This window comes from Xylocopa sonorina, chromosome 11 (genome assembly GCF_050948175.1).
Source record: "Xylocopa sonorina isolate GNS202 chromosome 11, iyXylSono1_principal, whole genome shotgun sequence".
NCBI classification, from domain to species: Eukaryota; Metazoa; Arthropoda; class Insecta; order Hymenoptera; family Apidae; genus Xylocopa; species Xylocopa sonorina.
The window spans coordinates 11,041,361-11,067,315 of NC_135203.1; the positions used below are offsets into that span (position 1 = coordinate 11,041,361).

General features: G+C 37.6%; 4 protein-coding genes across 19 annotated transcripts in view; 1 reads left to right on the top strand and 3 right to left on the bottom strand.

Annotated features, from left to right (window-relative positions):
- Positions 1-8,532, bottom strand: part of Gish (casein kinase I gish) — a 40,156-nt gene extending 31,624 nt beyond the window's left edge. For 11 of the 13 annotated variants that reach the window (XM_076904976.1, XM_076904975.1, XM_076904969.1 and 8 more), the window contains exon 1: positions 7,161-8,532. In XM_076904976.1, coding sequence (XP_076761091.1) covers positions 7,161-7,383 — 223 coding nt within the window. In that variant the 5' untranslated portion in view covers positions 7,384-8,532. The remainder of the gene's footprint in view (positions 1-7,160) is intronic. The other 2 variants (XM_076904977.1, XM_076904979.1) reach the window with 1 other exon arrangement.
- A 321-nt stretch (positions 8,533-8,853) lies between these two features.
- On the top strand, positions 8,854-12,854 carry Rha (rha). 2 transcript variants are annotated; one of them, XM_076904403.1, is made up of 11 exons: positions 8,854-9,152; positions 9,231-9,378; positions 9,447-9,696; positions 9,766-10,443; positions 10,516-10,823; positions 10,912-11,155; positions 11,234-11,354; positions 11,445-11,548; positions 11,628-11,909; positions 11,980-12,308; positions 12,392-12,854. In XM_076904403.1, exons 1-11 carry the CDS (start codon positions 9,101-9,103, stop codon positions 12,723-12,725), a joined length of 2,850 nt encoding a protein of 949 aa, XP_076760518.1. In that variant the 5' UTR covers positions 8,854-9,100; the 3' UTR covers positions 12,726-12,854. The 2 variants fall into 2 exon arrangements, with proteins under 2 accessions (XP_076760518.1, XP_076760519.1); XM_076904404.1 differs by lacking the exon at positions 9,766-10,443 and having other exon boundaries at positions 8,863-9,152.
- On the bottom strand, positions 12,817-17,235 carry Mat89ba (nucleolar protein 6 Mat89Ba). The gene is made up of 12 exons (XM_076904402.1): positions 17,193-17,235; positions 16,653-17,087; positions 16,107-16,575; positions 15,761-16,039; positions 15,403-15,676; positions 15,040-15,334; positions 14,748-14,972; positions 14,245-14,679; positions 14,007-14,170; positions 13,677-13,930; positions 13,206-13,615; positions 12,817-13,124 (listed from the first exon to the last, which is right to left on the bottom strand). Exons 1-12 carry the CDS (start codon positions 17,208-17,210, stop codon positions 12,879-12,881), a joined length of 3,504 nt encoding a protein of 1,167 aa, XP_076760517.1. The 5' UTR covers positions 17,211-17,235; the 3' UTR covers positions 12,817-12,878.
- Positions 17,236-18,600: 1,365 nt separating this feature from the next.
- Positions 18,601-25,816, bottom strand: LOC143429034 (uncharacterized). Of its 3 annotated transcripts, XM_076904400.1 has the most exons (15): positions 25,045-25,816; positions 24,805-24,958; positions 23,590-24,212; positions 23,315-23,491; positions 22,886-23,247; positions 22,527-22,793; positions 22,115-22,462; positions 21,790-22,033; positions 21,504-21,715; positions 21,283-21,421; positions 20,945-21,201; positions 20,715-20,877; positions 20,467-20,639; positions 20,330-20,381; positions 18,601-19,526 (listed from the first exon to the last, which is right to left on the bottom strand). In XM_076904400.1, exons 1-14 carry the CDS (start codon positions 25,546-25,548, stop codon positions 20,363-20,365), a joined length of 3,642 nt encoding a protein of 1,213 aa, XP_076760515.1. In that variant the 5' UTR covers positions 25,549-25,816; the 3' UTR covers positions 18,601-19,526; positions 20,330-20,362. The 3 variants fall into 3 exon arrangements, with proteins under 3 accessions (XP_076760515.1, XP_076760514.1, XP_076760516.1); XM_076904399.1 differs by lacking the exon at positions 20,330-20,381 and having other exon boundaries at positions 25,045-25,815; XM_076904401.1 differs by lacking the exons at positions 20,330-20,381; positions 25,045-25,816 and adding an exon at positions 24,403-24,527 and having other exon boundaries at positions 24,805-24,943.
- Between the last annotated feature and the right edge of the window lie 139 nt (positions 25,817-25,955).

The window sequence follows — 25,955 nt, forward strand, 5'->3', positions numbered from 1 at the left end:
CCTGCCCTACGAACGTTCGAACCGGCGCGGCAGTATATGCGTGGCAACGAGAGACGCCTGTGAGCGTGTCCGTTTCCCTCGGCGCGCGGCAAGCCGCGACGAGAATTCGCAGATGCCACACCAGGCCGTGTGGACCGGTCGTTCGACCGACCGGACACGGAGGGGAAATTGCAACCGTGACACGACACGCAGCGCGGCGTGCAACCCGGCGTCGGAGAAATTTAAGAGAGTCAGCTGGCCGGCCGGTGTGAATCAGCTGACCGAGAACTTGGGGGCTTACCGTGTTCGGAAAGTGGATCGGTACGTTTCGAGGTGTACACGTACACACCGGACAGCTCTCCACGGAATCTGGAGGCAAGCGTCAAGGATCGATGCGACGTGGAACTTTGAACGAGGAACCGAGAGTTTCGTTAGTCGAACGCTTTCTCCGCGCGGACTTCTCCGCGAGTCTTTCGGCAAGTTGGGTAACCGTGGCCGCGCGATGCGAAACTTGGTGGCGGGTCGAGGCAGAACGGAGAGCAACAGGATTCGGGGGCCAATCGGGGGAAAATATGTATCGAACGGGAGGACAGGAAATTGCGAGGAGGCGAGCTCGTCGAGTCTCGAGTGGGAAACGTAACGGTGATACGATGAATTCGGGACCAGGCTGTGTACAACCCTTCGACGCGGTGGTCGATCAATTTTTCCAGGACGTGACCGTGGGAACGTTGTTAGAGGCACGGGTCGACCCCCTCAGGTACCACCGGAAGGTCGGTTTTACGTACGCCACTCTGCGGCCTACGGTTTGGAATTTCGTACTTCCTGTCGGCGAACGCGCGCCAAGGTTCCGGCCGAATACAGGATAAACTAGCCTATCCGAGCCAGACGTGAAGCCTATTCGACGCGTTCCGTGATCTACGAAGTCGCGTTCGATCGGTTTCACGTGCGCGTGTCGAGCGTAAAGAGAGAAAAAAAAAGTAAGACGGAAATAGTTCGATACGCAATCGAGACCGCTTATCGATCGCGGCTCGCACGACCTGAATAAGATCTCCGAACAGTGGTGAGTTATGTACAACGGCGCTTTGACTAGCGGCTTTACATCGGCCGATGACGTCAGCGCGTCAGCTGATCGAGTTTTCCAGCGACGATGCATTATTGCGACAAGAAAAGGAGACAAGAAAGTTTCGCAGGGGTCGGGTGAGCGTCTGGAAGTTCAGAGAGGCGGTAGAGAGAAGGAGAGAGAGAGGGAGAGAACGAGAGAAGGGTTATTACGAATGCCTGTTACGACATGTTACACACCGACACGTGCGCGCGCCCAGCAACACAAATAACTCCGCCATCGCGGCCGTTTCACCGACGTCGAAAGCGGAAATCAATGCGAAAGCCGAGTTAAAGAGAACCACATGGCGCCTTGAAAAAGTAATAGAATTTCCTTTGGTAAACTGACCGTCTCCTCGAGAACCAATAAACCGTTACTCGATAGGGCCAAAAGCGGAAGTAGCGAGAGTGAGAACACGGCCTTCGAGCAATACGTGTTGAAAATCCTCCCGACACTCCCGTCTATAACGTAGTACTTCCAACGATACACAGAAATTTCTTCCCTTTCCATTTCCATCTTCCAAGACGCGACTCTACAACGAACTGGTGAAAATTAGCGTATCGCGGAAGGGCCGTCTGTGCGAACCGTACCACGGACAGCACCCTTTTATCCGTGACGGTAGCTAACACCGCGAGTATCGAGGGTGAAAATCGCACGGGCGTGATCGTTAACAGAGATTTCTTCCCCGGCGTGCGTCCTCTCGTGAATCAATAAACGTCGTCCTCCACGGATTATTCCACGCGAACAGTCCACTGAGCGTTCCCCGCGATATAGGAGCCGATCACGGCAGAATATAGGCGGGACGCGAAAGATAGCTACGTAGACAGTGTGCGGGTAGCTCGCGGGTGCGAGCACACACCGTAGACAACACGCTTCTGGATCGCTTTGGAAAGCAATTTACCGTGGCGAGTGTACGTATAGGTACGTATACGTGGCCGATACGCCTCTACGGCGAGGAGGGCCCCTGTTCAGGCTTGCGCGATCCAACGAAGACGCGGGGAACGCACAATGACCGCATCCCCGACCGATCTATCTCCTGCTAAGTGCGTTTACGGCACCGAAGCGGCCAGCCGTCGACCAACGGGATGATAAAGTGATAACCGCACGCGCGGCGAAGAGGACATGCGCTAACGGACGATCGTTTGTGCATTTTGGATCAACCCCGTACGACTACCCCTTATGTGATTAAACTATTGCAATTATTTGTTGGCGAAGATTGGTTATCGTTAAAAAGTCGATTAAGGAAATTGTTGATGGAACGGATTAAATCCGAACGATATTTGACGTTACAGATAAAACAGAGATGATTTCTGGCTATTACTTTTCTCGATAGGAGTAAACCATTGTAAGGTAAAAACCGTTCCTAATCCATTTCGATGATTAAAGAAAGTTTGCTCCGACAAAAAGATCTCTAATCGGTAAGTGAAATATGTGTTCAACTGGTAGGAAGAATCTTGCAACGGTGCGACGGTGATAACGAGAGGCGATAAGAAAATGAAACTACGTATTTAATTGATTGTTCCATAAATCTAGAACAAAGGATCGGACAGGGATTGCGAAAGGAAACGGAGAATCAACGATCGCGTGGACACCCGATAAAATTCTGAACGAATCTCGACGTTGGCCAATCGGTTGTCTTTACGGAATTACGATTTCAATGTGATCGACCGGCCATTTCGAAACACTTTTAAAATCACCGAGGATATATTCGTATCCCCACTTTCCGTCGTGGCCTCGAACGGACTGTCTTCTACGACAGGATACGATTATAGCTTTCCATAAATGCGCTCGTAGCTCCGATTACTTTTACGACCCTTTACGAACTGGAAATATAGTAGGAAGAACCCAGTTCGCCGAGGTACGCGCGCGGTCGAGAATCGTTTCACGTTCGACCCGCGAGGCGAGGCGGCTCTCCTTCCGGTTCCTCGGTGATCAACGAATCTCTGATCTCGCCGAGCAAATTTCCACGACGACGCGATAATCACGGAGGCAAACTTTTACGGTCACGCGATCGTATCGCGCTTATTAGCTAACTATATTCCCGCTGCGATGAAACGGGCAACGAACTAATCTCCGAAGAATACTCGATAGCTCGGTGGCTCGGTGGCGTCAATGGAAGGCGGGCCGTGCTACGCTCGAGTTCAAGCGTACGAATATGCAATCGGTGTATTAATGGTATAGTGGACAAACCGACGGATGCGTCCCACGGCGTGATCACCGCATGACGATAATGAACGGTATCGCTTGTTAATTGTCTCTGATATTATACACGATGAAACGATAATAAAGCTAGGGTATAAATAGACACCTTTCATGAGATATCTGTTAAAGGAACATAAGCGGGGCACGGTTGGAAAAACGTCCGAGCTACGAGTTCATTTACATCGGCGAATGGTTCATCCGCGTGTCATTGTAATTAATTGAGCGTTCGCGTAACCATTCCCGATCTCGAACTCGGTATCTTCCAGCGGTAGCGTTTTCGCGCGACAGTGCCGGTTTCACGGCGCGAAAACGGACCGCGGAACCGGAGCAAAAAGGCGGACGCGGTGGAAAATACGATTTTAATACTCTCTTTGCAACCGCCTATGTCTCGCGCGAATCGAACGATTGTCAGGGGGGAAACGGGAACGGGAGATATTCAACGGCGGCGACAGAAATGCTCGGGGACGGGAAAAGGGACGCTTCACACTCCGCTGGGTCGGACAAATGTCCGCGGACAAGAACCACGGTGTCGATGTATCTCTATCGCTGCCTCTATGAAATCGTTCGAACGTAAAAGCGACGCCGAGTCGGTTAACCCGATCGAACCTCGCGATCGGTTCCGCGATGCTGCGAGGCGTGTGTGCGCTCGATGATGCTCTCGCCACGGGACATTGAGGCCGCGGATCCGCGCAGGAACCGTGAATTATGAAGTCCTAAATCACGCCGATTATTTATACCGTGGCAGTGTTGGCCCGCGCGCAAATCGATACCGAGTCTCGCCGATGGAATGGAAACGAGACGGAATCTGGCCCGGTGAAGGAGAAGCTGATAGGGACGAAGTTGCAAGAGCTAACTTAGATTGCAACCGTTGAACGACAACGTAATCGTGCCACGAGCGTTTTAATATTAAGAATGAGTCACACGCGTTCGACATCGTTCCAAATGAAAAAGAACCAGCGTGGTCTTCGCTAACGCTAACGTATCAACGGATAACGTCTAATCACGTTTACGATGAAACGTAAATTAGAATAGTCTCGTAATTAAGTACACGGGAAACGCGCGTGTTCCCATTTATTAGCCGATTATTAGCAATCGCGACCTTCTTTTTCTGGATTAAACAAGCGTACTTAGATTTAGCAACCTGTTCCACGGTGTTGCGCGACTCGTGTACTCGCAGGGTGTTCAAAAAGTTTGCTCGATGTACCAGAGCATTTCTCCAGACGGTCAGCTGATCGATCGAGGAGGGGAGAGAGCAACTAACACGCGATACTTTAAAATCCGAATCTTCGAGCAGCTACGACGAGGGAACGAGCGTGCGTTCGACTAGACGAGACCCAACCACGGTCTCAATTTGTCGGAGGGATTTTAAGGAACCGTCGAGGCAGAAGAACTAAATGGGGATTCACACGCGGCTGATCTTTCGGTGATGAATCAGAGGAAGAGCCTGAAATTCTTCAGCCCCGACGACATTTAAGCGTCGTTTGTACCAATGGACGTTCGACGAGGGACGAGCAGAGGAGAGCGAGGTGCGCCTCGGAATTACTATTTCCGAGCATAAAGGAAACGCTAACGAGAAGCCCATCGACCGCGGCGAGCCTCTATAGAAAAACAATATCTCCGAACATGTAGGTGGCCATCGCTAATTCGTTCCGTTCACAAAGGAACGTTTGCGCTCGGCATTCCTGCGACTATTCGCGACGTCGGCGATTCTCGACTGCAGACTTCGACCATTTCGCGCGATTACACGGACACCGCTTGAATTACACTTTCCGTGGCGGTTCCGTGTCTCGTGAACGACACGAGCACTCTCGCGCCAGCAACGAGCGTACGCGTTGTAAATTTTCGAAACTCGCGTAATTTCCGAGTTTTTCGCGCGAGCGATGGCCCGCAGAGAGGCTTCGCACGGTCGAGCCTCTGATACCAGTCATTAGAAACCAACCACCGCGAAAGTTGAACGACGGAATCTTAATTCTGAAATATCAGCCGAGCGCGCGCGATACGACGATAAGCTCGGGCACGAGGGACCACTTGCAGCCGGGCAATAATTCAGCTGATAACGCGTAAACACGTACTAATGCAACGCGGCGAGGGCAATCCGTACTCGTCGGGACGCCGAGCGATTTCCGAAAGACAACAGGAAGACGCCTTATTTGCGCGCCCCCTAAACGAGATACCCTCTACGAAGCTACCAGCAGAATGTACTTTGATGACACAGACCCTCTGTTACCTTTCGCGATGTTTGTACAGTCGATACCGTCTAAAGCTTCTATGAATCGTGTCATTTTCAAACAACACTCCTCTAACAGACATTTAAGTCCCATTAACGCGTCGGGGTGATTTCAAATTATCTGTGGATTACGTATAAAAGTAGAGCTAAGGAGAAGAGGAGTCATCGTTATCAACCGGATACTCTACTGGTGGTTGTACGTACAACGAATGAAAAATGTAACAAATTTCCAGCGACGATGACGAATCACTTGGCCTAAACACACTCCCGTGCGAGTAATCATGCGAGATTTCAACGCCGACATCCAAAGTTCGATAGTTTCCCCAACTCGTAAGGAAGGTGGCTACGAAGGCTCACCTTAGCCAGCTCCCTTTGAGAACGCGTGTATACCTTTGTGCCATACGCGTCAGGAGCGTTTCCATTGAGGCAAAGGATATTCGATTGACACGTAGAATTCGCGAAACGCATAATTCCTCGTCCTTTGTAACGACAACCGTTTTCGAAACGAAAACGCGACGAGTTCCCACGCCAGCGTTGTTTAACCGCACGAATCCTATGCACAGGTCCGTCGACATAGCAACAACGTTGCATCGTTCTAACTTGACGCGTTCGAAATAGCTCTCGCTAACGTAAACGAAACAAGAGATAACGAGGAAAATGTTTATGCATATTGCTGGCCGGAATCGCAAGCACCGCGACGCAACGGGCGACTTATAGCGAGCTTATACATAAAACATTCGTACCTGACGGTAAAACCCGAGTGCTCGTCGGGGTAGCTCATTTGACAAGAATCACGCGCAAGGATAACAAATGAGCGAACGTGCTAATTGTTTACCGTAGACGAGAAAACGCGCGGCGATTTCTTTATTTTTACTTTTCGCGCTACGTTCGAAATGAAGATGGTTCGCGGAAGGTACGGAGGGAGCACGCAATAAAATCACCGCGCGGAGGCCACAACGGGCATAAACATTTCTATATTCGGTGCACTCCCTCTTAGCATAGATAAAAGATATAAATTTATCGCGGAAGAATTACGTCACGCGTAAGACGCGAACTTCGACAATAACCGATATGTACGCGCGAGACGCGAAACGCTGCTAAAATTCGTCCTCGTCGTACCTAAATCATTTATGCGTGGTACCGTAGCCATCTTTCGCGATGTCTACGGTTTCTTTAAACTCGTTTTTTTTTTTTTTTTAATGATGAAATAAAGGAAGACGATAAGCTGCGAGAGGAAGAGAGATCCGACGAGCGATACGAACGGGATCAGCTGAAACGAATTCCATCGAGATCGATCGGAATGAAATTTCACTTCGTTCCCTGAACGCGAACCGCCGCGAAAAGGTTAGGAACGACAGCACCACGGGCTGTCCGTTTGCTTCGTTTCGTTTTGTCCGATCTGTGGCCCATCGAGGAGAGCACTTTCACACGCGAGTATCGCAGTTGAACGCAGGTGGTGATCAACGGTTTTGTACGCGGCGTAAAAGTGTGCGAAGAACGGGGCACGCTCGCGATCGGCGCATCAGAAATGAATTCGGAGTGAAAATGGGAAGAGGGAAAGAGGGAAAGAGGGAAAGAAAGAGAAAGAGAAAGAGAGAGGGAGAGGGACGCGAGGCGCGATATAATATGGTAGATAAAAGAGAATCGACTTACCGAGGCGAAGTTCCCCGAAATTGCCAGAGCCAATTTTCTTGCCGACACGGAAGTTCGGACCGACCATGAGTACATTAGAGGAGGAGACACTATAGCTGGAGGAGTACGCGTTGACTTTGGTAGCATTACCGCTACCACGGGAGATCCTCTTGGTCGTTTCCTGTTCGCGTTGCGAGCTACGCGCGAGCTGTAGCTGTTGATCTCTGCCGTCTCTCTTCTGCATGGTGCGAGAGTTTCCTCTGTCGTGGCAGGCTAATCCGCGACAGTCTGTTCAACGTGACAGAAAGGGTCGATCGTACGGTGAAAAATAGCCGATATCAGTCCCGGGGCGAATTAGTATCGTAAACGATGCGCGGGGTTTAATCGGGGATCGATCTCCATTTTTGACATTATACCCCTCTTTGGTCTTCCCTTTGGACGGTCGCCGTTGGAAAATAATACTCCAGCGGCTTCCTGGGAGGGTACACACAGATCCACGCATACACGCGCACAGACCGGGACACGGCGAGTTGCAGGTGTCACGGTTCGTCGGTCGATGCCTTCAGGGGATCAATCCCCCATGCTATCCTAACCTCGAAGCAGAAATTCAGGGAAATGTTTACACTTAAAGACGGAATGAAGAGGGCAGACGAGAACACGCGCGAAACACACACAGCTCTATCTCTCTTCTCTCCTCTCCTCTTCTTCTCTATCTCTTTCTAAGCGGCTAGTGGTTATCACAGACGGGAGCGAGTATTCGTCGTGTCGAGGACCCTGGACGATTCCATACCAATTTCGACCTGCCTCTCTTGCCCGGCCGGCCGGGGAATATAGTAAACGATAAATACCGCGTCTCAGTCGATACGGCGTGCATCGCCGTGACTGTTCTGTCGCACGGGAATACACTCGGGAACCTCCTCCATTACAAACAGCCCCGCCGCGTGCGATCGCGATCGTACTCCGAATCGGGCTCCGATAGTGCCGCGGCCTCACCACCGCAGACTCGATTCTGCGGTTAGATCAGGGAGCGCCGCCGTAGCGGCTCTCAACTCTTTTTACCAGCGACACGCACACTAGCACATGCACTTTTCCGAGCTTCGTATGTTCTTTCTCCGCGAAAGAAAATCCGCAGTCGTGTCACCAGTATGCTCGATCGGCTATTGTATGCCCACACACTAGCCCCAATTTAACCGTAACCCCACCGCGCTCTCTACCCACCGGGGCCGACTCGAATTTTTATTTCCACGCTAATTACACGTATACGGTTATATCCCTAGGTCCCACCGTCCACCGATTACCACGCACGCTACGTGAAAGACCTGTCGAACACGGACAAACGATCACGGACAAGCTTACGCTCCTGTCTCTCGCGCTCGACTCGATATGGGTGAGATTTGTTACGAGGCTGACAGTGCTGCCAACTTCCAGCCAGATAAAGCTGCCTTCTCAAACGTCCAGCGACGCCACCGCCCTCTTTTCCCAGCTACTGCTTTCTTGCGTGTCCACGATATTTTGCATTTTTTCTTACACGTCTCGAGGCACGATCTCGGCTCGAAAATCGAATCCTCTTTCTCCTCACTTTTTCCTCATCTGATCGAATAAAATCGTAATATTTATTTATCGGGCCATTGTTTCCTAGCGATTCATCTATCTGTATCTACTTAGTGGCAACATGGCGTTCATTTGAATTTTCAAACAGAATCGAGCACGATCCGATGTACATAATGTTATACTTGCAACAATTCTAATGTATATTAAATTTGCAAATACTTGTAATGATTTTTTATAACTTTGCATACGTATATCGTAACATTTATGTATCGCGTGTTAAATAAAGATGTTATGTCTTTGAATACTTGCGTATCCATAGTAACCGATTTGAATTTTACCGATTTCTTTACTATCCATGAAATATTTAAAGAATTTATATTAACTATTTTTGTGTACTATTTTACGATGCAATGGAAGAGTTAACGAATTCTGACGTTCGAGTTGTACTGAACATAAGAGAAGGTAATATTTATATTCGTTCACTTGTTAACCTTCGTTTTCGAATATTCGCTTTAATCAAGTTGATATTAATAACTTTAGGCAAAGGTTTCGAGCAAATTCTATTACCTACGTTAGTTGTTGCAACTCTGAACAATCACTCCTTGGAGACTGAGGTAATCGAACCGAATGCAAATCCTCAATATGATCACGATTTGGTTTGGGAAGTGGACAAAAGTAAATTACGAAAGTATGTAACGCATATGACACCTGCTACAGATCGATGGTTATTAATAAAGTTCAATTTTTTCATTATAGAATGAGATCTGGGCAAGTTCCATTAAAATTGGAATGTTTCTCTGTTAAGAGCGATGACAGTAGAGAAAAACTGGGATATCTTCTCCTTAGCTTAAGATCCGCGCAGGTTTTTACTAGAAATAACAGCAATGATGTAAAAGTTAATTGGCATAAACTATTAGGATTAAAAAATGAACTAAAAGCAGACAAACCTGAATTACTTATTGCTCTAAGTATCCATGATCAAGATCTTACTCACACTGGTACACAGGTAAACCATTTATTGTTCGCATACTATTATTATTTCCTAATACATGTACAAAGTTATATGGAATTACAGTTGAAGACTGTTGAAGAATGCCATCCAGCAAGCATTCAGTCTAATAAAATAACTCCGATTCTACTGCAAGATGAAAGACTTATACAGTTAGGGCCATTGAATGTTTGTCACAAATTGTTTTTAATAAATATCACAGCAGTATCCGCAACAAACATAGATTCACTATTGCCAACGAAATATTATACAGACTTGAAAAATAATTTGTATTTTTGGTGCAAAATATTAGAGAATGATGTGTATTTTAATCAACCTAAAAAAGAATATGGAGATCATTGGGTGCTTAATGAGAAAATTGTAATAAGAATCAGAAGTTCATTAAGAATTTTCAAAGAATATTTATCACTGAAACCATTTTTATTCATATATTTAAAATATAAAGATAATATAGTAGGTCAATCAGAAGTAAATTTGCAACCACTGATTCCTACTGATAATATGGAAGAATTTTTCAAAATTACTGAAAACAACAGTAGTATTTTAAAACAACGATGTTATTTATATAAGAAAGATTATATTGGAAATGATGCAATTGAATGTAGAAATTCCTACCTTGATTTACAGTTAAAGTTACAATATGTAGGTAAAGCTGATGTATCAATGGATACTTGCAATGCAATGATGAATAGTTTAGTTCTCCCTAATTCTACTCAAGAATTAAAATATAACTTAAGCCAAGTAGTAAGCCTCGTATGTAATATATTAGAAAAGGATAGTGTTGCAAGATAATGTTAACATTTGCATGATTTTCAGAATCCCAATGAAATGGATTCTCATAGAAATCCCGCTGGTGACTTTGGAAAATATGTTCCTGGAACTCAATTTTTCACACTCCCAGATGGATACCATAATACAAATAAACATACTTTAAGTTATGATGCTGTAAAGAATAAGCCGGTTAAACCCATGTGCATGCATACAGTTGACACACCAATGTGTCAATCTAATATCAATGATTACTCTAAAAGCATAGAAGCTTATCACTGTTTTTGTCTAAACATTTTATTAATAGCAATCAAAGCAATATCACCGAAGTTAATAATACCGAACATCGAAATTCGGTACTTACAAATTTAATAATTAAAACTTTTATTCGTTCCTATTGTTAATAAACATTCAAACTAAATATGTATACATTCTTGAATGTAGACTTCATCATCCGAAAACTGAAGCCATATCGATATTTCACCCAAAAGTAAAACTCTCAATTGGCGAAAAAGTAAAATTACAAAATGTAGGATGTAAATTACAATTTATCTCGACAATAGATGAAATTAAACAGCTGTTAGCAGCTTTTCCACTAAAAATCAGTATATACAAGGTGGAAGGAACTTCTAAGACTTGTGTATCACAAAGTACAATTAATACAAAAGAATTATTTCTCCAGTATAAGGTAGTGTAATGTACATATTATAAGAAGTATAACACTTTAGACTTATTAAAATCTGATAAACATTTCTTCATTGTAAAGATTGAGAACCAATGTAATGTACTGCTATATGATATGGAACAAAATAATATTGGTAATTTAGATGTTATATTAAATTTAGAGGATCATGGTTCGTACTATAGAGTTGAAAAATCTGTACCTAGTAAGTTTTTGTTGAGTGTGATTTATTTTCAGTGCTTAAAAATGTAAATAAGAAAGAATAATAGTAACAAAATTCCTACTTTCAAACTAGACGAAAATTTTGGCCCTCCAATCTTAGATGATAGTTTGGCATATAAAATAGTCGATGAGTTAGAGACTTGGAAAGACCGACAAATGGAAATATTTAAAGTTGAGGTAAAAATTATATACAAACATAAGAAGGCCGAAAATCTGCTCGAAATATATTGCTTCTAAGTTTTCGACTAATTTGTAGTTAAAACGAAAGGAAGATCGCCATTTAAATTTGTTAAGCCAGGAATGGCAGAAGCATAAAGAAAGCTTAGAAACAAAACTTGCATGCAGCGTTGAACAGTGTAAAATGCTCGCAAATAGTTTAAATAGCGCTACAGAAGACTTAAGGACGCGGAGATTGAAAAGTCTCGAGAAAGAGACTAGACTAATTAAAGCAAATGAAGAATTACAGTGGAGGTACGAAGTAAAACTGCGGGAGCTTAAAGAGTCACTTCGGACAATGCAAGAAGAACTTACGTTAAAGGTTGGTTAAAGTATTTACGTTGTAAGCACTATAATGTACATTAAATCATATCTTTTAAATTATTTTGAAGATAAATGTTATTGAAAAGAGGAAAACATCTTTAGAAACAGAAGTTGAAGAATTGAGTAGCGAAAATGAAAGATTGCAATTGCTTGTAACAAAACAATCTGAAGAATTAGAAGCTTATCAAAAAGGTTCTCTAACCCAAGATCAAACAGCCAATTTGTTACAAGAACTGAAAACGCTTGAGGAAAAACTGCAACATGCGCAAGAAACTAAATCGTTTTTCAAAGAACAATGGGCGAAAGCAGTTCGCGAAATACATCGTATGAAAACGGAACATCAAAAAGCCATACAAGTTCAAATAAAAAATAGCAAAGAAGAATTGCGAAACCTGGAGTATGTGCAATTTATAGGCTTTATATATTCGATTTTAGTATATTTAAACAGAGTGTCTTACGTTTTATGTTTTTTCTACGTAGCCTAGAGGAGATACTTTGTGCGGATTCCACTGCTTTGACAAATGACCAAATATTATTAAATGAAATTCAAAAAGAAATTGATGTGATCAAACCACAGAAGGCATGTTTTACTGAAAAAGATACTTACTCTCAAGTATTTACACCGACTTCTATAGCTCCGAGAATTTCACAAAGTGCCGATATACTTAATTTGAAAAGATCAGAAGGACGTGATGAACGATTGCAAGCACTACTTGAAGAACGTGATTCTCTTTTAAAGACTGGAAGCTATACTATAGACGATACGGTTATTATGAAATTAAATAATGAAATCCGATCTTTAATGATGAAATAATGTTTTATATAAAATATATTATAAAATATTTTAACATCTAACACTATAGCATACTTTATAATTCTTTTTTCCATGCATATATATACGTAGAGGTATACATATTCATTGAAATAAATATTTTATTCATTCGTATATTTATCGTATAATAATATATCAAGTTAAAGAAAACCTTTTTGATCGAACATCTATAGCATCAACGACACCTTTTCCAAGAACATAAAAGTCTTGAATCATTGCGGAAATGTTTAACGTTAGTTGACCATCATCGCTACATTTTCGACCATTGACATTTGATACCTTAAAATCTTTAGTTTCAAGTACAGAAGGTTTTAGTAACACTGCGATTATTGTACCGCCATAGGTATCGTGAAAGAATAAGGCAAATTCATCGTAACCATTCTAAAAAAGTTCATCAATTTTTAACCAATGAATATATTTATATAGTAACTACTAATGTACTGTAATATTGCTTAAACTTACCCTAAGATCGTTTAGGAAACATTGCACAGGATCGAAGTCCACAACTGGTATCTTTTGCGCTGAATGTCGTTTGTATGGATGCCATTCAAGAACTGGATACTCATCACTAAGATCGACTGCCTGTAACCTCCTAGGGATCATAGATGGTTTCAGATATATCAAACAATCGTATTCTGTGAGGGGTGGCCTAAATAACGGTTTGAAATCTAATATAGACTTCGTAAGAAGTTTATGTTCGAATAATTTTAAAGACTCTCTGGCCAGCATTGTAATACGATTTAAAATTACAGTTGACGGCGCTTTTCTAGTCCATAAGGATCTCTGTTGATCATAAGGAGTACAGATAAATAACGGTGGTAATGAATCACGCGATGATCCAAATAAAGTTTCCGCTGCTATTATTTCTTCCCCTAGAATCAAGTATTATGTTATGAATATGCTATAATTTTTAATATCAGTGCAAGTACTTACTAGACATTTCATGGTTTAAGTTTACAATAACAGGATCCGTGTTCCAGGGACCGCTAGCAAACATTTCTAAAACTCTTAAAAAAGCAACTTGAGGCATCTGAGGTGGTTTATATGGGGCAGGTATTAAATACATTGAAGCTACAAGTAATTCAACTACGATATCTGGTATATGAGAATTGTCCAACAGTTGAGATGATAGCCAACGTTTTGTTAAACAACAGGTTGCTCCAAACGATGGTTGTTGTGCATGTAATCTACCATAAATGACACCCATATCAATTACGATTTTACATTAAATGACACTAATTTTTTTAAGTAAATCAAACTTACCCATGCAAAGCACTAGTTAACTTCGGTAACTCGAATAACTTATTCTCCAATTCAATTGATTCTTCATTATCTTTGTACTGAGTAACACCATCTTCGGTTACTTGATGTTTTAAGCAACCAATCTCTTTCTGATGTGCTACTCTTAATCGAAACACAAATCCATCCTAATGAAAGATTATCATTTATAAGTAAATTGTTTATATTTTATACTATATTTTAAAACATATCCGAAAATAACCTTATATACATCAATGTGCGAAAAGTTTGCATTTACTACTAATTCGCATTGTTTTCTGAGACATTCTGCAATTTGTATGTGAAAGGCCGCTTTTGTTCTTCTAAAAGCTTCCAATTCATCCGGCCACTTTCCACTGGTCGATAATTGCAAGCTCACTTCAAGCGGAGAAACATATTTAGGTGCTGTAGTTACTTTTTCTGATAATATCAAACAATTTTCAGTTTCCTTAGTAAGTCTACGATTAGGTCGATAAACCGTAGCAAGTGGTGGGAAAACATCTGTATATCGGAAAACTGGACTGGATCCTTGAACTCCGTGTATCGATAAAGGAATGTCTGTAAGCGACATCAAATCTTTTTCGAGGTGATCCAATACGGTTATTGCCTTTAGTGCTGCTTCTTCTCCAGTTCCATAAACAAAATGTGTTATTTTAACCTGAATATTACAAAAATTTCATTTATTTTCACAGACAAAGAGACGATAGATACTACAGCGGATACTACCTTTGGCAGTCTTAAAAGTTTTTCCGTTTCGGCAACAATATGCTTAAATTTATTCTTACGAATACGCAATTTTTCCGTCAATATAAAATCTGCGATTTTTCTACAGATTATTCGTTTCGCTGCTAATGTTTTGCCCTTTGACCAAACCACTGCTTCTCGAATAGTTCCATCTTGAAACCGACGTAATTCCGATTTTTGGCCCCAGAATTTTCGAAATTCAATCGCCTAAAACGTAACATTTATTATGTCGATAAAAATAATTATTCTACAATACTACTTGAACAGTGTATACCTCTTTTAAATTTGCTTCGGGTCCTTTATCAACGATATTGAAACAACACTCAGGATTTAACTCTAGTCCAATTAAAATGTTTCCAATGTCATTGGAATTGTTGTCTGTACATTCCCATTCCGCGATTTCGTTTGGTAATACGCAAATACGATGCACTCTATTTCCCAATCCTTTTTCCAACATACCACAAATCACCTTCATTGTTTGTAGTCTATAATTCGGACCATAGTCTAGTTTATCTCTGCTACTCAAATTGATGTCTATAGATTTTCGCTGAATCCGGGTGTTCTTAAACCTATACATTTTTCAACTTCATTGATCAATTAATTATTTTACCTTGTAATAGGCAATAAAACTAATTACCATATAAGATGATCGAATGCCATATAAAATGGCACTTTTTTCATGAAAATCAATTGGAAACTATTCGCATGTGCGCTATTCAAGTGATTCAAGCAGATTTCTGCTTCCCTTTGTACCCATTTATAAGTTGCTTTAGACATATGTGCAGTAATATTATAATAACCAGTACTATCCAAAAATACACAGTCATAATACTTATGATAACTTGAAGCTCTACTTTTGCTCTGCTCATCTTGACTCATTGTTATTCCAGACTCACACCAATCAACTTGAACTAGTAAAATACACAATATCAGTTATTAGTAACAATGAAAATATCCAGATTTTTTAATCTATGTACTTAAGGAATATATTATACCTAAATAATTCCAAGCATTTCTAACTATTTGATAACTACTCATAAATGTGTTCAATTTCTTTATGGATAGCAAATATAGGATAAACATTGTTACAATGTACCCATTAAAAGCTGCGTGACCCTTTGTCAATTCACGTTGTGTCAACCATATCTTTAGCAAAATAATACCATCTCTCAAATTTGGATATTCCTTTATTACTTTCATATTTTCTGCATGTATTTTCATAGTTAAGTCATGAAGAATTATAGAATTATAATATGGTGTTGGTGGTAAATCATCTGCAAGTATAATTTCAAAATTATTGTTACATGTATAATATATCATATATACAAATTAGAAGCTTACCATTTTTGTTGTCATGGAAAAACCATCTAGGTCTAATGTTATTCTTTTCTGGTAAAAATCTACTTAATTTAAAACTCCCTTCTTGGGCTGATACATGTACCAATACATTAACTTTATTACCCAATTTTCCATTTGGTACAATCTTTAAAATTGGTCTTAAATTATCACCTATAAATTTTTTAGTCGTAGCAATATCATCAGTAATATTTGATGCTATATGTGCCAAATATATTGCTTTCTTTTTTAAATATCTGTAGTTTTGATAATCTTGTTTTTGAAATATTTTGGCAGGCATTTCAACCATGATATCTATAGTAATAATTGGACCAGTTGCAGCATCAAATACATAAGATCCTATCGTAGCAATATTTGATGGCTGAAGAAATTTAAATACTCCTTTGGTTTCCTCTGGTACATTGGGCAATGGAATACGTACATTCAATTTTTCACACAGTTTCTCATCTGATAGCTATAATCACATAAATTAAAATATGAATAAACTTTACTTTAATTCTTAATGTTATGCGCAACTATAAATGTACACACTTGATATTCCTCTCCTTCTTCTATAGTTTCGATAGCTTTCTCAAAATTTTTAAACCAAATATCAAATAAACGTTTATATTTATCCTTAATCCTAACTTCATTTAACATCTCTTCTATCTGTAGTCTAAATAAATTGGAATGAAATAAATTTTCTGTTTCTCGAAGCTGATTCAATTCTTCGACTGTTGGCGGTTTGTACAAATCTTTTTGTAATTTTTTCTTCTTTTTTGGTAAAACTTCTGTGGAATCATCAGTAACTTTTCTCTTCTTTCTATCAGATACTAAGGCTTCTCTTGAATTGACCTGTTGTACTCCATTCTCTTCTTCATTTTCATTGTCTTTGTAATCTTCGTTTTCGTCAATTTCATCAGCAGAATAATGATCATTTTCAGACACAGAATCATCAGAATGATTCATAATGTCATTTACATTTGCCTAAAGTATAAGTGAATCTTCAAAATTTATTTCATTTCTACGTACGAATGTGTTTAAGGTTATATAAATACTATCGAACTTCTTTTTATTATTATAAATGCTCACCCTGTAAGGTAGTTTCATTTTCACCTTCTGATTTTCACAGCTACTAATTTGTGTTATAATGTATTAAAAAATTACTTCGAAATGTGCAGCGAAACAACATTTCATGCTTTCTTGTACTTGTTCAAAACATGTTTGGTCCACGTGAGTTTAAACCATGAACTGTTTTCGCAGGAAGTCAAACTCGGGAACCAAGTTCTTGTATACATGTGTTAGTAGACATTTCAGCCATGATCGGATTAGGAAGCCGAGCACGAAATTTAAATATCAACCAGATTATTTCATCTAAAATTTTCTCTTTCCTTAAATTTGATAGAAGAAATAATGTAGCAACTTTGAAACCGCAATGATCTTCGCTATGGAAGCCCACGTTTATTCAAAGAAAAAGAACATGAAAGAAGATATACATATTAAAAGAGATGTAATGGTACTATGCACATGCATTGTTATAAATATTTATAACATGATATTAAAAATCTGTATGGTACAAACATAGTTCATAACGCAGAAGTTATTTTGCATTGTATTAGGTAGAGTTGCTTGTACACAAAGAAAACTTTAGCGCCACTTTATATATATATATATATATATACATATAAGAAATATGTAGCGCGAAATTAAATTATGCCCACTTAATGATTAATGATTGTTTTTGCCGTAAAGTATTAACACTTTTTGATTAAATAGGTAGGTGGGACTGTGAATTCTAAATGAAACAAAATTTACAATCAGCACCTTCTTAGGTTATTCAATAAGATATACAACAAATAAAGTGTATTTTCACAATAATAATAATAATATTAATAATAATAATAATAATAATAATAATAATAATAATAATAATAATAATAATAATCATAATGTGCAAACATACAATTATCATAAATGAAGTCGTGAAAATAAATATTACATTTAATTGAACAATATTGTTTTTTGTTCTTTATGAGGTTCATAGATTATAATTGTTGCTGCATAGTTTTTGTAAAAATAGTACACAACTTTTACAAACTTGATGCAATCTAAGAGTTACCATGAACTTTTAAATCAAATAAATAACAATTGTTTACAAATAGTATGCAGCAAAGGAAATACAATCGATTACAATTATATAGAGAAAGCATATAATAATTAATTCGTAACCATAGAATTTGAGATGGCTAGTAAACTTGTAACAGAGTAACAAGCTGTACAATCGGACACAAAAACCTTTGAACAAGTACGCATTAAAAATTTTCTTCGACAACGTAATCATTATATATTAATGAGCTTAGTATCTGTCCTATGGTATACAGATCAATCGCATTAATTTGATTAAGCGAGTATGCGTGGTAGATGTCTATTATACCAATTCAAACATTTCCCTAGTATGTACATAATTAATGGAAGGACGTACAATTAAATTGGTCAATAATAAAATATAATACTTTAATACATATTGCTATCTTAAAGCATATTATGATCACATCAACAAGTGTTAAATAATTGAATGAAAAAGATAATTATAATAATTCATTGCACACTTTCAGAGCAATTAATATTATTTCATTGTATATACCAATATTTGTGTCAAACATAGAGAGCTCATATATTAATTGATAATATATGAAACTATTTTCCTAATTTACAATTAAGCAATATATATATATAATTTTGTATTTATTGGTAATTAATATAAAGATATTAATGTTTTTATATCATTATATAATTGGTCCAATTACAGTTAAGCCAATTATATATGATTTTTTCTATGTAGTATTCATAATGTTTAGGCCCTAAGATTGGAGCTACTACATTTTATTTACTACAAATTCCGGAAGCTTTTAACATGTACGTATCTTATTTACGTTGGATATTCTGTTAACTATTAAAGTATATCTTAATACACGTAACTGAGAGATTATGATAAAATAACAAACCAAAGTATGAGAATGTTTACTCGCAAATATTACGCAGGTATGCATTAATTTTGTTAAATGTTAACACTTCAACTTAGAATAGTACTGACAGCCATAGATCTATAGATTCTTAATGTTAAAAGTTGCAAAAAATAGAATCTTTTAATATAGAAAAGATTTTTTTAACATCCTCCTTCGTTTAATTAATTTAATTTCGTAGAATTATTTATAGAGCAATTCTGTTTGAACTGATCTCCTTAGGCTTTATATACATACAATATAGTTGAAGTTTTTGTAATTAGGTTCATTTATATAATGTCATCAATAACTTGGCCTCTAATAGATTGCTGCCTCGTCTGCAGATATAGCCAACTCTTCGTCGCTACGATCACTAACTCCGAATCCTGATGAACCATGGAAGCTGCGTGATCTTGCAACGTGGCTACAAAAGAATGTAAATATTTTTCCTGTTCCTGATTTATAAAGAAAGAACCAACTAAATATATTATTATATATAGCAATGTTTTAATGCACTAATGCTTTACGTATGTACATAATATAACATCCTATAGAAATTTTAGTATTAATCCAGAATCATTATTTAATTTATTATCTATCTTGTGAAATAAGCTTGAGGAATTTGTACAAAGATACAAAAATTTTGCAATATATACTCGTGGTTCTTTCTTAGATCATGCAAGTAAAAAGAATGGATAAATAAGACATTAATCTAGCTGTGTATCACATTAATAAGCAACAACAAACTAGACTGAAATATCTGATTTGCACACTCATTATAAAAAGATATATATATCGGCTTACTTTGTAACTATCATGTTTACAAACAACATTTTCGTGAAAATAAATGATCAATTATCGCAGTTGATTGCTCTAAATCACAATTATGAAATTATGCCGTGAAGTAAAAAATGAATAATATGAATTTTTATTACTCTTCTTATTTAAACGGGAAAAAATATCATATACTATTATACATGTAACAAAAACATTATATTTCATGTCATTTTTTATATTAAATCGTAAATGTAAATCCATAATATTCATAATTTAATAATGCATTGGCAATGGTTTAATGTAAATGACAAATAATATTAAAAAGCAGCATGGTTGCAATATGATTTTCTCAAGAGGTCATTAAAAATAGTGGATATTAGGACTTGTATGTTTTTGTATACATCTCTTGAAAAAATCAACATTGCAAAATCAAACAAGTCATTTCCGTACCACTTGCTTATATCGATGGTCTCTATCATTAGATTATCGATCGCTATCGGTCCTAACAACATAGTGAAATAATTACATTTTACATTAACCGGATAATCAAATATTTTGACTTACTAAATACGTGAGAAATCGCTTACCTCGGGGAAAGATTAGCATTCGTATTTTTCTTTGCCAAACCTGCCTTTCTTCTCCCTTCCATTGCTGCTTTCATGGGATCATAGCTTTTACGACGTTTCCAATTTTGCATTTCAACTTCTCTCGTATTTGGTGCTGCAGGTTTTTTCGTTTCTTTCGGTTTTGTCTTTGATCCCTGTGCCGGTAAATGTTTTTAAAATTTGTGAAAAATAATCTATATGTTTCATGTATAAAAAAAGTAAATACATACAGTGTTTGCAATTCTATTCGATCTCATACTAAAACGCCCAGAATCAGTTCTACTAATATTTGTAACAGACTCCGATTTTCGTGTATCCCGTGTAACTGGTTTATTTTTATTAATATTTGTTGGTAACTTTGTTGGCTGTAGATCTAATCTTGCTCTGCGTAAACTGTAAATAGATTCTTAAAGTATACTTAACAATGATATCTACTAATTGTATTTATAAAGCTTTTTACCTAACCGCTCGATTATATTTAGTGTTTGAAATAACGCTCTGTGCATTAGGATGACGATCGTCGCTACTCTCAGTATCACTAGCTTGATGTAATGTTTTTGACATATTTTTATGTAAACTATGACTAGTATCTTCATCGCTATCATTATCTGAATCTACTAACGGTGAACGACAAATTGTGATACGAGTTGACATAGCTGACATTACATTTTGTGTTGTTTGTAAATAATATGATGTATCTATGTCGCTATCGCTTTCCTATTAACAGGAGAAAGTTGAATGATTATTTAGAATGAATGGAAATTTTCAGACATAAGTATTTACTATTTATACATTTACCAATTGTGGACTACATGGTGGGGGCACTTGATTGTCATTCTGAGCAATATTTAATTCGTTGTCAGACCATTCATTAGCTAATGAAAGAGCTCCACCTGTTCCATGGAAACTTGCCGAACGTAAAACAGAATTATCTTGACTGAAAATATATCGGTCAAATAAGGTATTAAATTCTGCTAATATCAAAAATTTGCGCTCATATGCTTTCAATATGGACTTACTTTCCGGAACTATCTTCGGTACTAGGATGCCTTTTTGTATTATCTATTAATTTTTTTTTACCTTCAGCAGCTGCTTTCATTGGATCATAACTTTTTCTCCTTTTCCAATTTTGAAATTCTATTTCTTTCGATGTTAACGTTGAGTTACTTCTACCAGACTTTTTCTGATCTTTATTTGTTTTCTGTGTAGGTCGTTGTGTAGTAGGAGTATGCTACAAAATGTTGTAAATCATCGCAGTTATATTTAAAGAATAGACAGTAAAGTAATAACAAAACTGGTACCCACATGAGATAATTTCGGTGCTCTTATGCTGAGCCTAGTACTATCAGTTCTTGATATAGACGCAGCCCTTGGTTTTATAGGTTCTGATTTTTTTAAAGATTCCTTGCTATGTGTAGTCATATTACTCGCACGACTTCGATGATAACTTTGCTGTTTATTTACTTGTGTCGATTTTATTTCGCTTTGCGCTCTTCTGCGTTTTTCTTCGGGAGTTGTATTTGGCGTTGTGTCCGATTCACAATTTAATCTATAAATTATGATAGAGCCATGAATACATTTATACTGTTTAAATTTGTTACCTTTATTGTACATATATTTTTTTTAATACCTAGCTCTTCTTATGCTTAAAGTTCTATTTAATTTAATTCCAGAAGAAACTGGACCTAACGAAGACTTTACTTGCTGCTCGCCGGTTTCGCTGCTACTATCAGAAGCAGCAAGATATCTTCCTCCTGAAGATGTTCTATCGATATCACTACTATTAACGCTACTGCGACGCGATGACTGGCTTTGTGGTTTTACATGTCTAATATTTGCATTGCTACATGATCTTTGGATATTTAAATTATGTTTAAGATTTGGATTATTTTGAAGAACACTGTCTGTTACAGTACTAAAACCAACAGTTCCTTCATGATAACTTGCGGTACTGCTAGATTTTCTTAACATGTATGGACTGAAAGAACAAAATTATTAGATTTATAAATAATGTGCTTTCAATTTTAGTCGATCCTTCATACCTATTTTCAACACAAGTAAAATATCCAATATTTTTGGCTTGTGGAGAAGATTTTGTCAAATGTTTAGTTCTTTCTAATACTGGTGAGTTAACCATTTTGGTGGCTGTCTTACGAGTTACGATTGGACTGTTGGTTAATTTTGGCGTAGGCGGTCTTAGGCGACTTAAAACTGGACTATTGGGATACTTAATTTCATCATCTTGGTAATATTTCGTACTACCTCGCCTGGACGAATTACCATCTGCTGTATTAGATGTATAATCTCTTCTATATTCAAGAAAATTTAATTACAAGAATTATTTTATTTACGTTTAAAATGCTGCTTTCTGATTTTACATATAAAAGCTGATCTTATATACCTGTCCAAGGAACTACTTCTTCTTCCTAAATGAAGGGAAGTAAAATCTTTGGACGGACTACTTAATTCTGTATTCGCATCTTCAGTCTTTGATTTATTTGAACCTATATATTTGCTGATACTTCTTCTATTTTCATTGGTATTAATTCTTCTAAAAAGAGATTCAGATAAACTCCCCCTTCTGGCCAAAACACCATGCACCGGTGTTCTTTGTGAACTTTGTGGCGGTGTATTATAACTATTACTGGTATCATCATCTGACTCTCCACCAGAATCGATAAGTATATGTTGACTTGAAATTAAACCAATTCTTTCTTTTATTCGCAAATATGATTCTGCATCTAAACTGCTGTCACTTTGTTCCTAAAAGTATTCATTATTGTACATAATTTGTATATAATGTTATAACATGCAAATAAATATTTCGTACATTACGACTTCGAGCCAGTCTTTGAGATCTACTATGAATAGGAGATGGTATTTTGGAGGGACTCAGTGGAGGAGTACGAGCAGTTGGTCCACCAATTACTGGTGGAAGAGAATTATGTTCTGCCACACGAGTTGCCCATTCTGATATCCATGTATTATTATCCCTTGAGGTACTCATCTTTGAAGCAGAAAATATTGGTAAATATATTATTATGAAGTAATTATTATAGTAATGATAAATATTCTACAATTGCTTTCTTTTTTTTTTTTTTTTACCTTAAAACTATGAATACATGCTTCATTGCTTTCATCTTCAGTTAAAACACCGACATTAAATATTTTATCAATATCCATTCTAGCTTTTTCTTCGTCGGTATAATCTTTATGAATTGTATACGTCCCTGTTTCGCTAACTGCACCATCTGATCCCCCATCGATATTATTGACATTAAAGGCATCTACATTTGTTTCAGCTAAATCATCCAAATTTACTTCCATTGCATAACTAATGCTTGATAAATTATGATCTTTTATGGATTTATTTCTAACATAATTAATGTTAGACATTTTATCAGACACATTATCAGATGAATGTTCATATTCATCTTCTTGATCTATATTCTTTGTATACAACTTTTCTGCATCGTCGTCATAATTGTTCATTTGAATTTTACTTAAATCATTTATAGTAGCAGATTTCTGGGGTACCCAATACGATTTTGCACTTGTTTTCTCTGTATAACCAAGTTCTAAAGAGAGATTTTTATATGGAAGCCTAATTTGTTTCGAGTGTTCAAAGGATTTGCTCATTGCGTTTTCTTTATTTTGGAAATTTGATACCTTCACGTCGGATTCAGACTTTTTTAAAGTATCTGATGGTTTCAAAAGTGATTTTGAACCTAAAATCATAAAGAGTACTACAATTTATAAATACATATTTAATTTACCGATAAGTCAAAACCGTAGAATTAAAATATTAATTGTAAAATACAAAACAAATAATCAAAATCTTCCAATCTAGTACAATATAAAGTTTTAATATCAGTTTATATGTGATATTAAAATCATTACTGTTGGCAGCCTACATACTGTGAATATATCGAAAGTGCTTGAGAAGAATATTAAAAAGCATAGTAAAGATGACTTCATCATGACTCATACATTACACATATAGTCTTCCATTATATACAATTTGCTCTTCAAAAGGAACTGGCCTTCGATAATTGTAAAAAAATCAAAACATTATTTTAAATATTATGTAATATGCATACATTTATCGAGTAACGTTAATAAATAGTGCTAATAATTAAAGGTGCTCTCTTAATGTTATATTAATAAGCTATTAAGTGCTTGTTCGTAACAGGATTAATTATTAATTTACATAAATAATGTTATATGTGCATCACAGAAAATATAATTAAAAGAATTTTTGGAATTTTTTTAGAAACCAAGTTTTCTAACATTTAAATCTATAATGAATAATGAAATTACCTAGATGCCTTAATTTCTCTGATAATTGATCCGTTTTTCGTTTTGTATCATCTTCGCTACTAAAATAACCTTCAGAATGTGTACTAGAAACTTTTTGCTTTTGCACCAAGCTTACAGAAACCGAAGTACCAGACTTTTTAGTACCGACCTCTACCTAAAGGTTTAATTTCAATTTTTATTTGATCGTTTCTATATTACCGCATCTTAATCAAATTAAGATCCGTACGATAGGACGCCTACCTTAGACGTAGATAAATTTCTTTTATGCCTAGCGTTGTATCTTTCAAATAAATTTTGATATTTAGTTGTATCGACTTCCTTGTTGCCAAAATCAATTGTAAAAGCTAACGGAGCTTGAGATGTATAACCATCGGCAGAATTCTCTGACGTTGGTTCTAGTCGTTCAGTCTTGCAGCCCTCCTTCGAAACACTCTCACCTTGCGATAATTCTTTCTCTTTATCCTCGTTACTCTTCTCCTCTTTTTCTTCGTTCGTAGACACTCGATTATCTTTTAAACCTTTCGCGTAAATTTGAGAATTTTCAAGTTGTGCGTATATGATAGCACCGTCATGTTTCTTCCTACGAATCGTTATATCTTTAAGGGACGACAACGAGTCGACGATATCTTTGTTATTTTCGTTGTCCTTTTGAATACCGTCATTAAATTCCATCGAATTGTTCGCCGAGAGTTGAGTGCCAACCTCTTTCGATGTATTCTTCTCTACTTCCATATTCACAGCCATTGAGCATTCCAATTTTAAACATCCGTAATTAGAATGATCACGTTCTCTATAACACTACTATCTATTAGAATTAATTCGTGAACGCCACTCCTATAATTACATCTCACTGCTTGATCGTAACGTCATATAAAATCCAATATAGTATAAAATTTCTCTGACACATCGACACAGGTGCGTCTATCGTACGCCATTGACGGCGAAAAGTGTCAACATTCACAATTACCAATGCGTAAATGAAAATGTTACTAAAATTAAAGTATTATGCTTGTGAAATCGTCGCGCACATTAGTATAATAATTAATTAGTCGTAACGAATATCGTGATTACGGTGGCTTGTTATGAATTAAAGTAATTGTATACGATAGAGTAAAATGTTATTGGTTTAGTTACAAATACCAGATTGATGG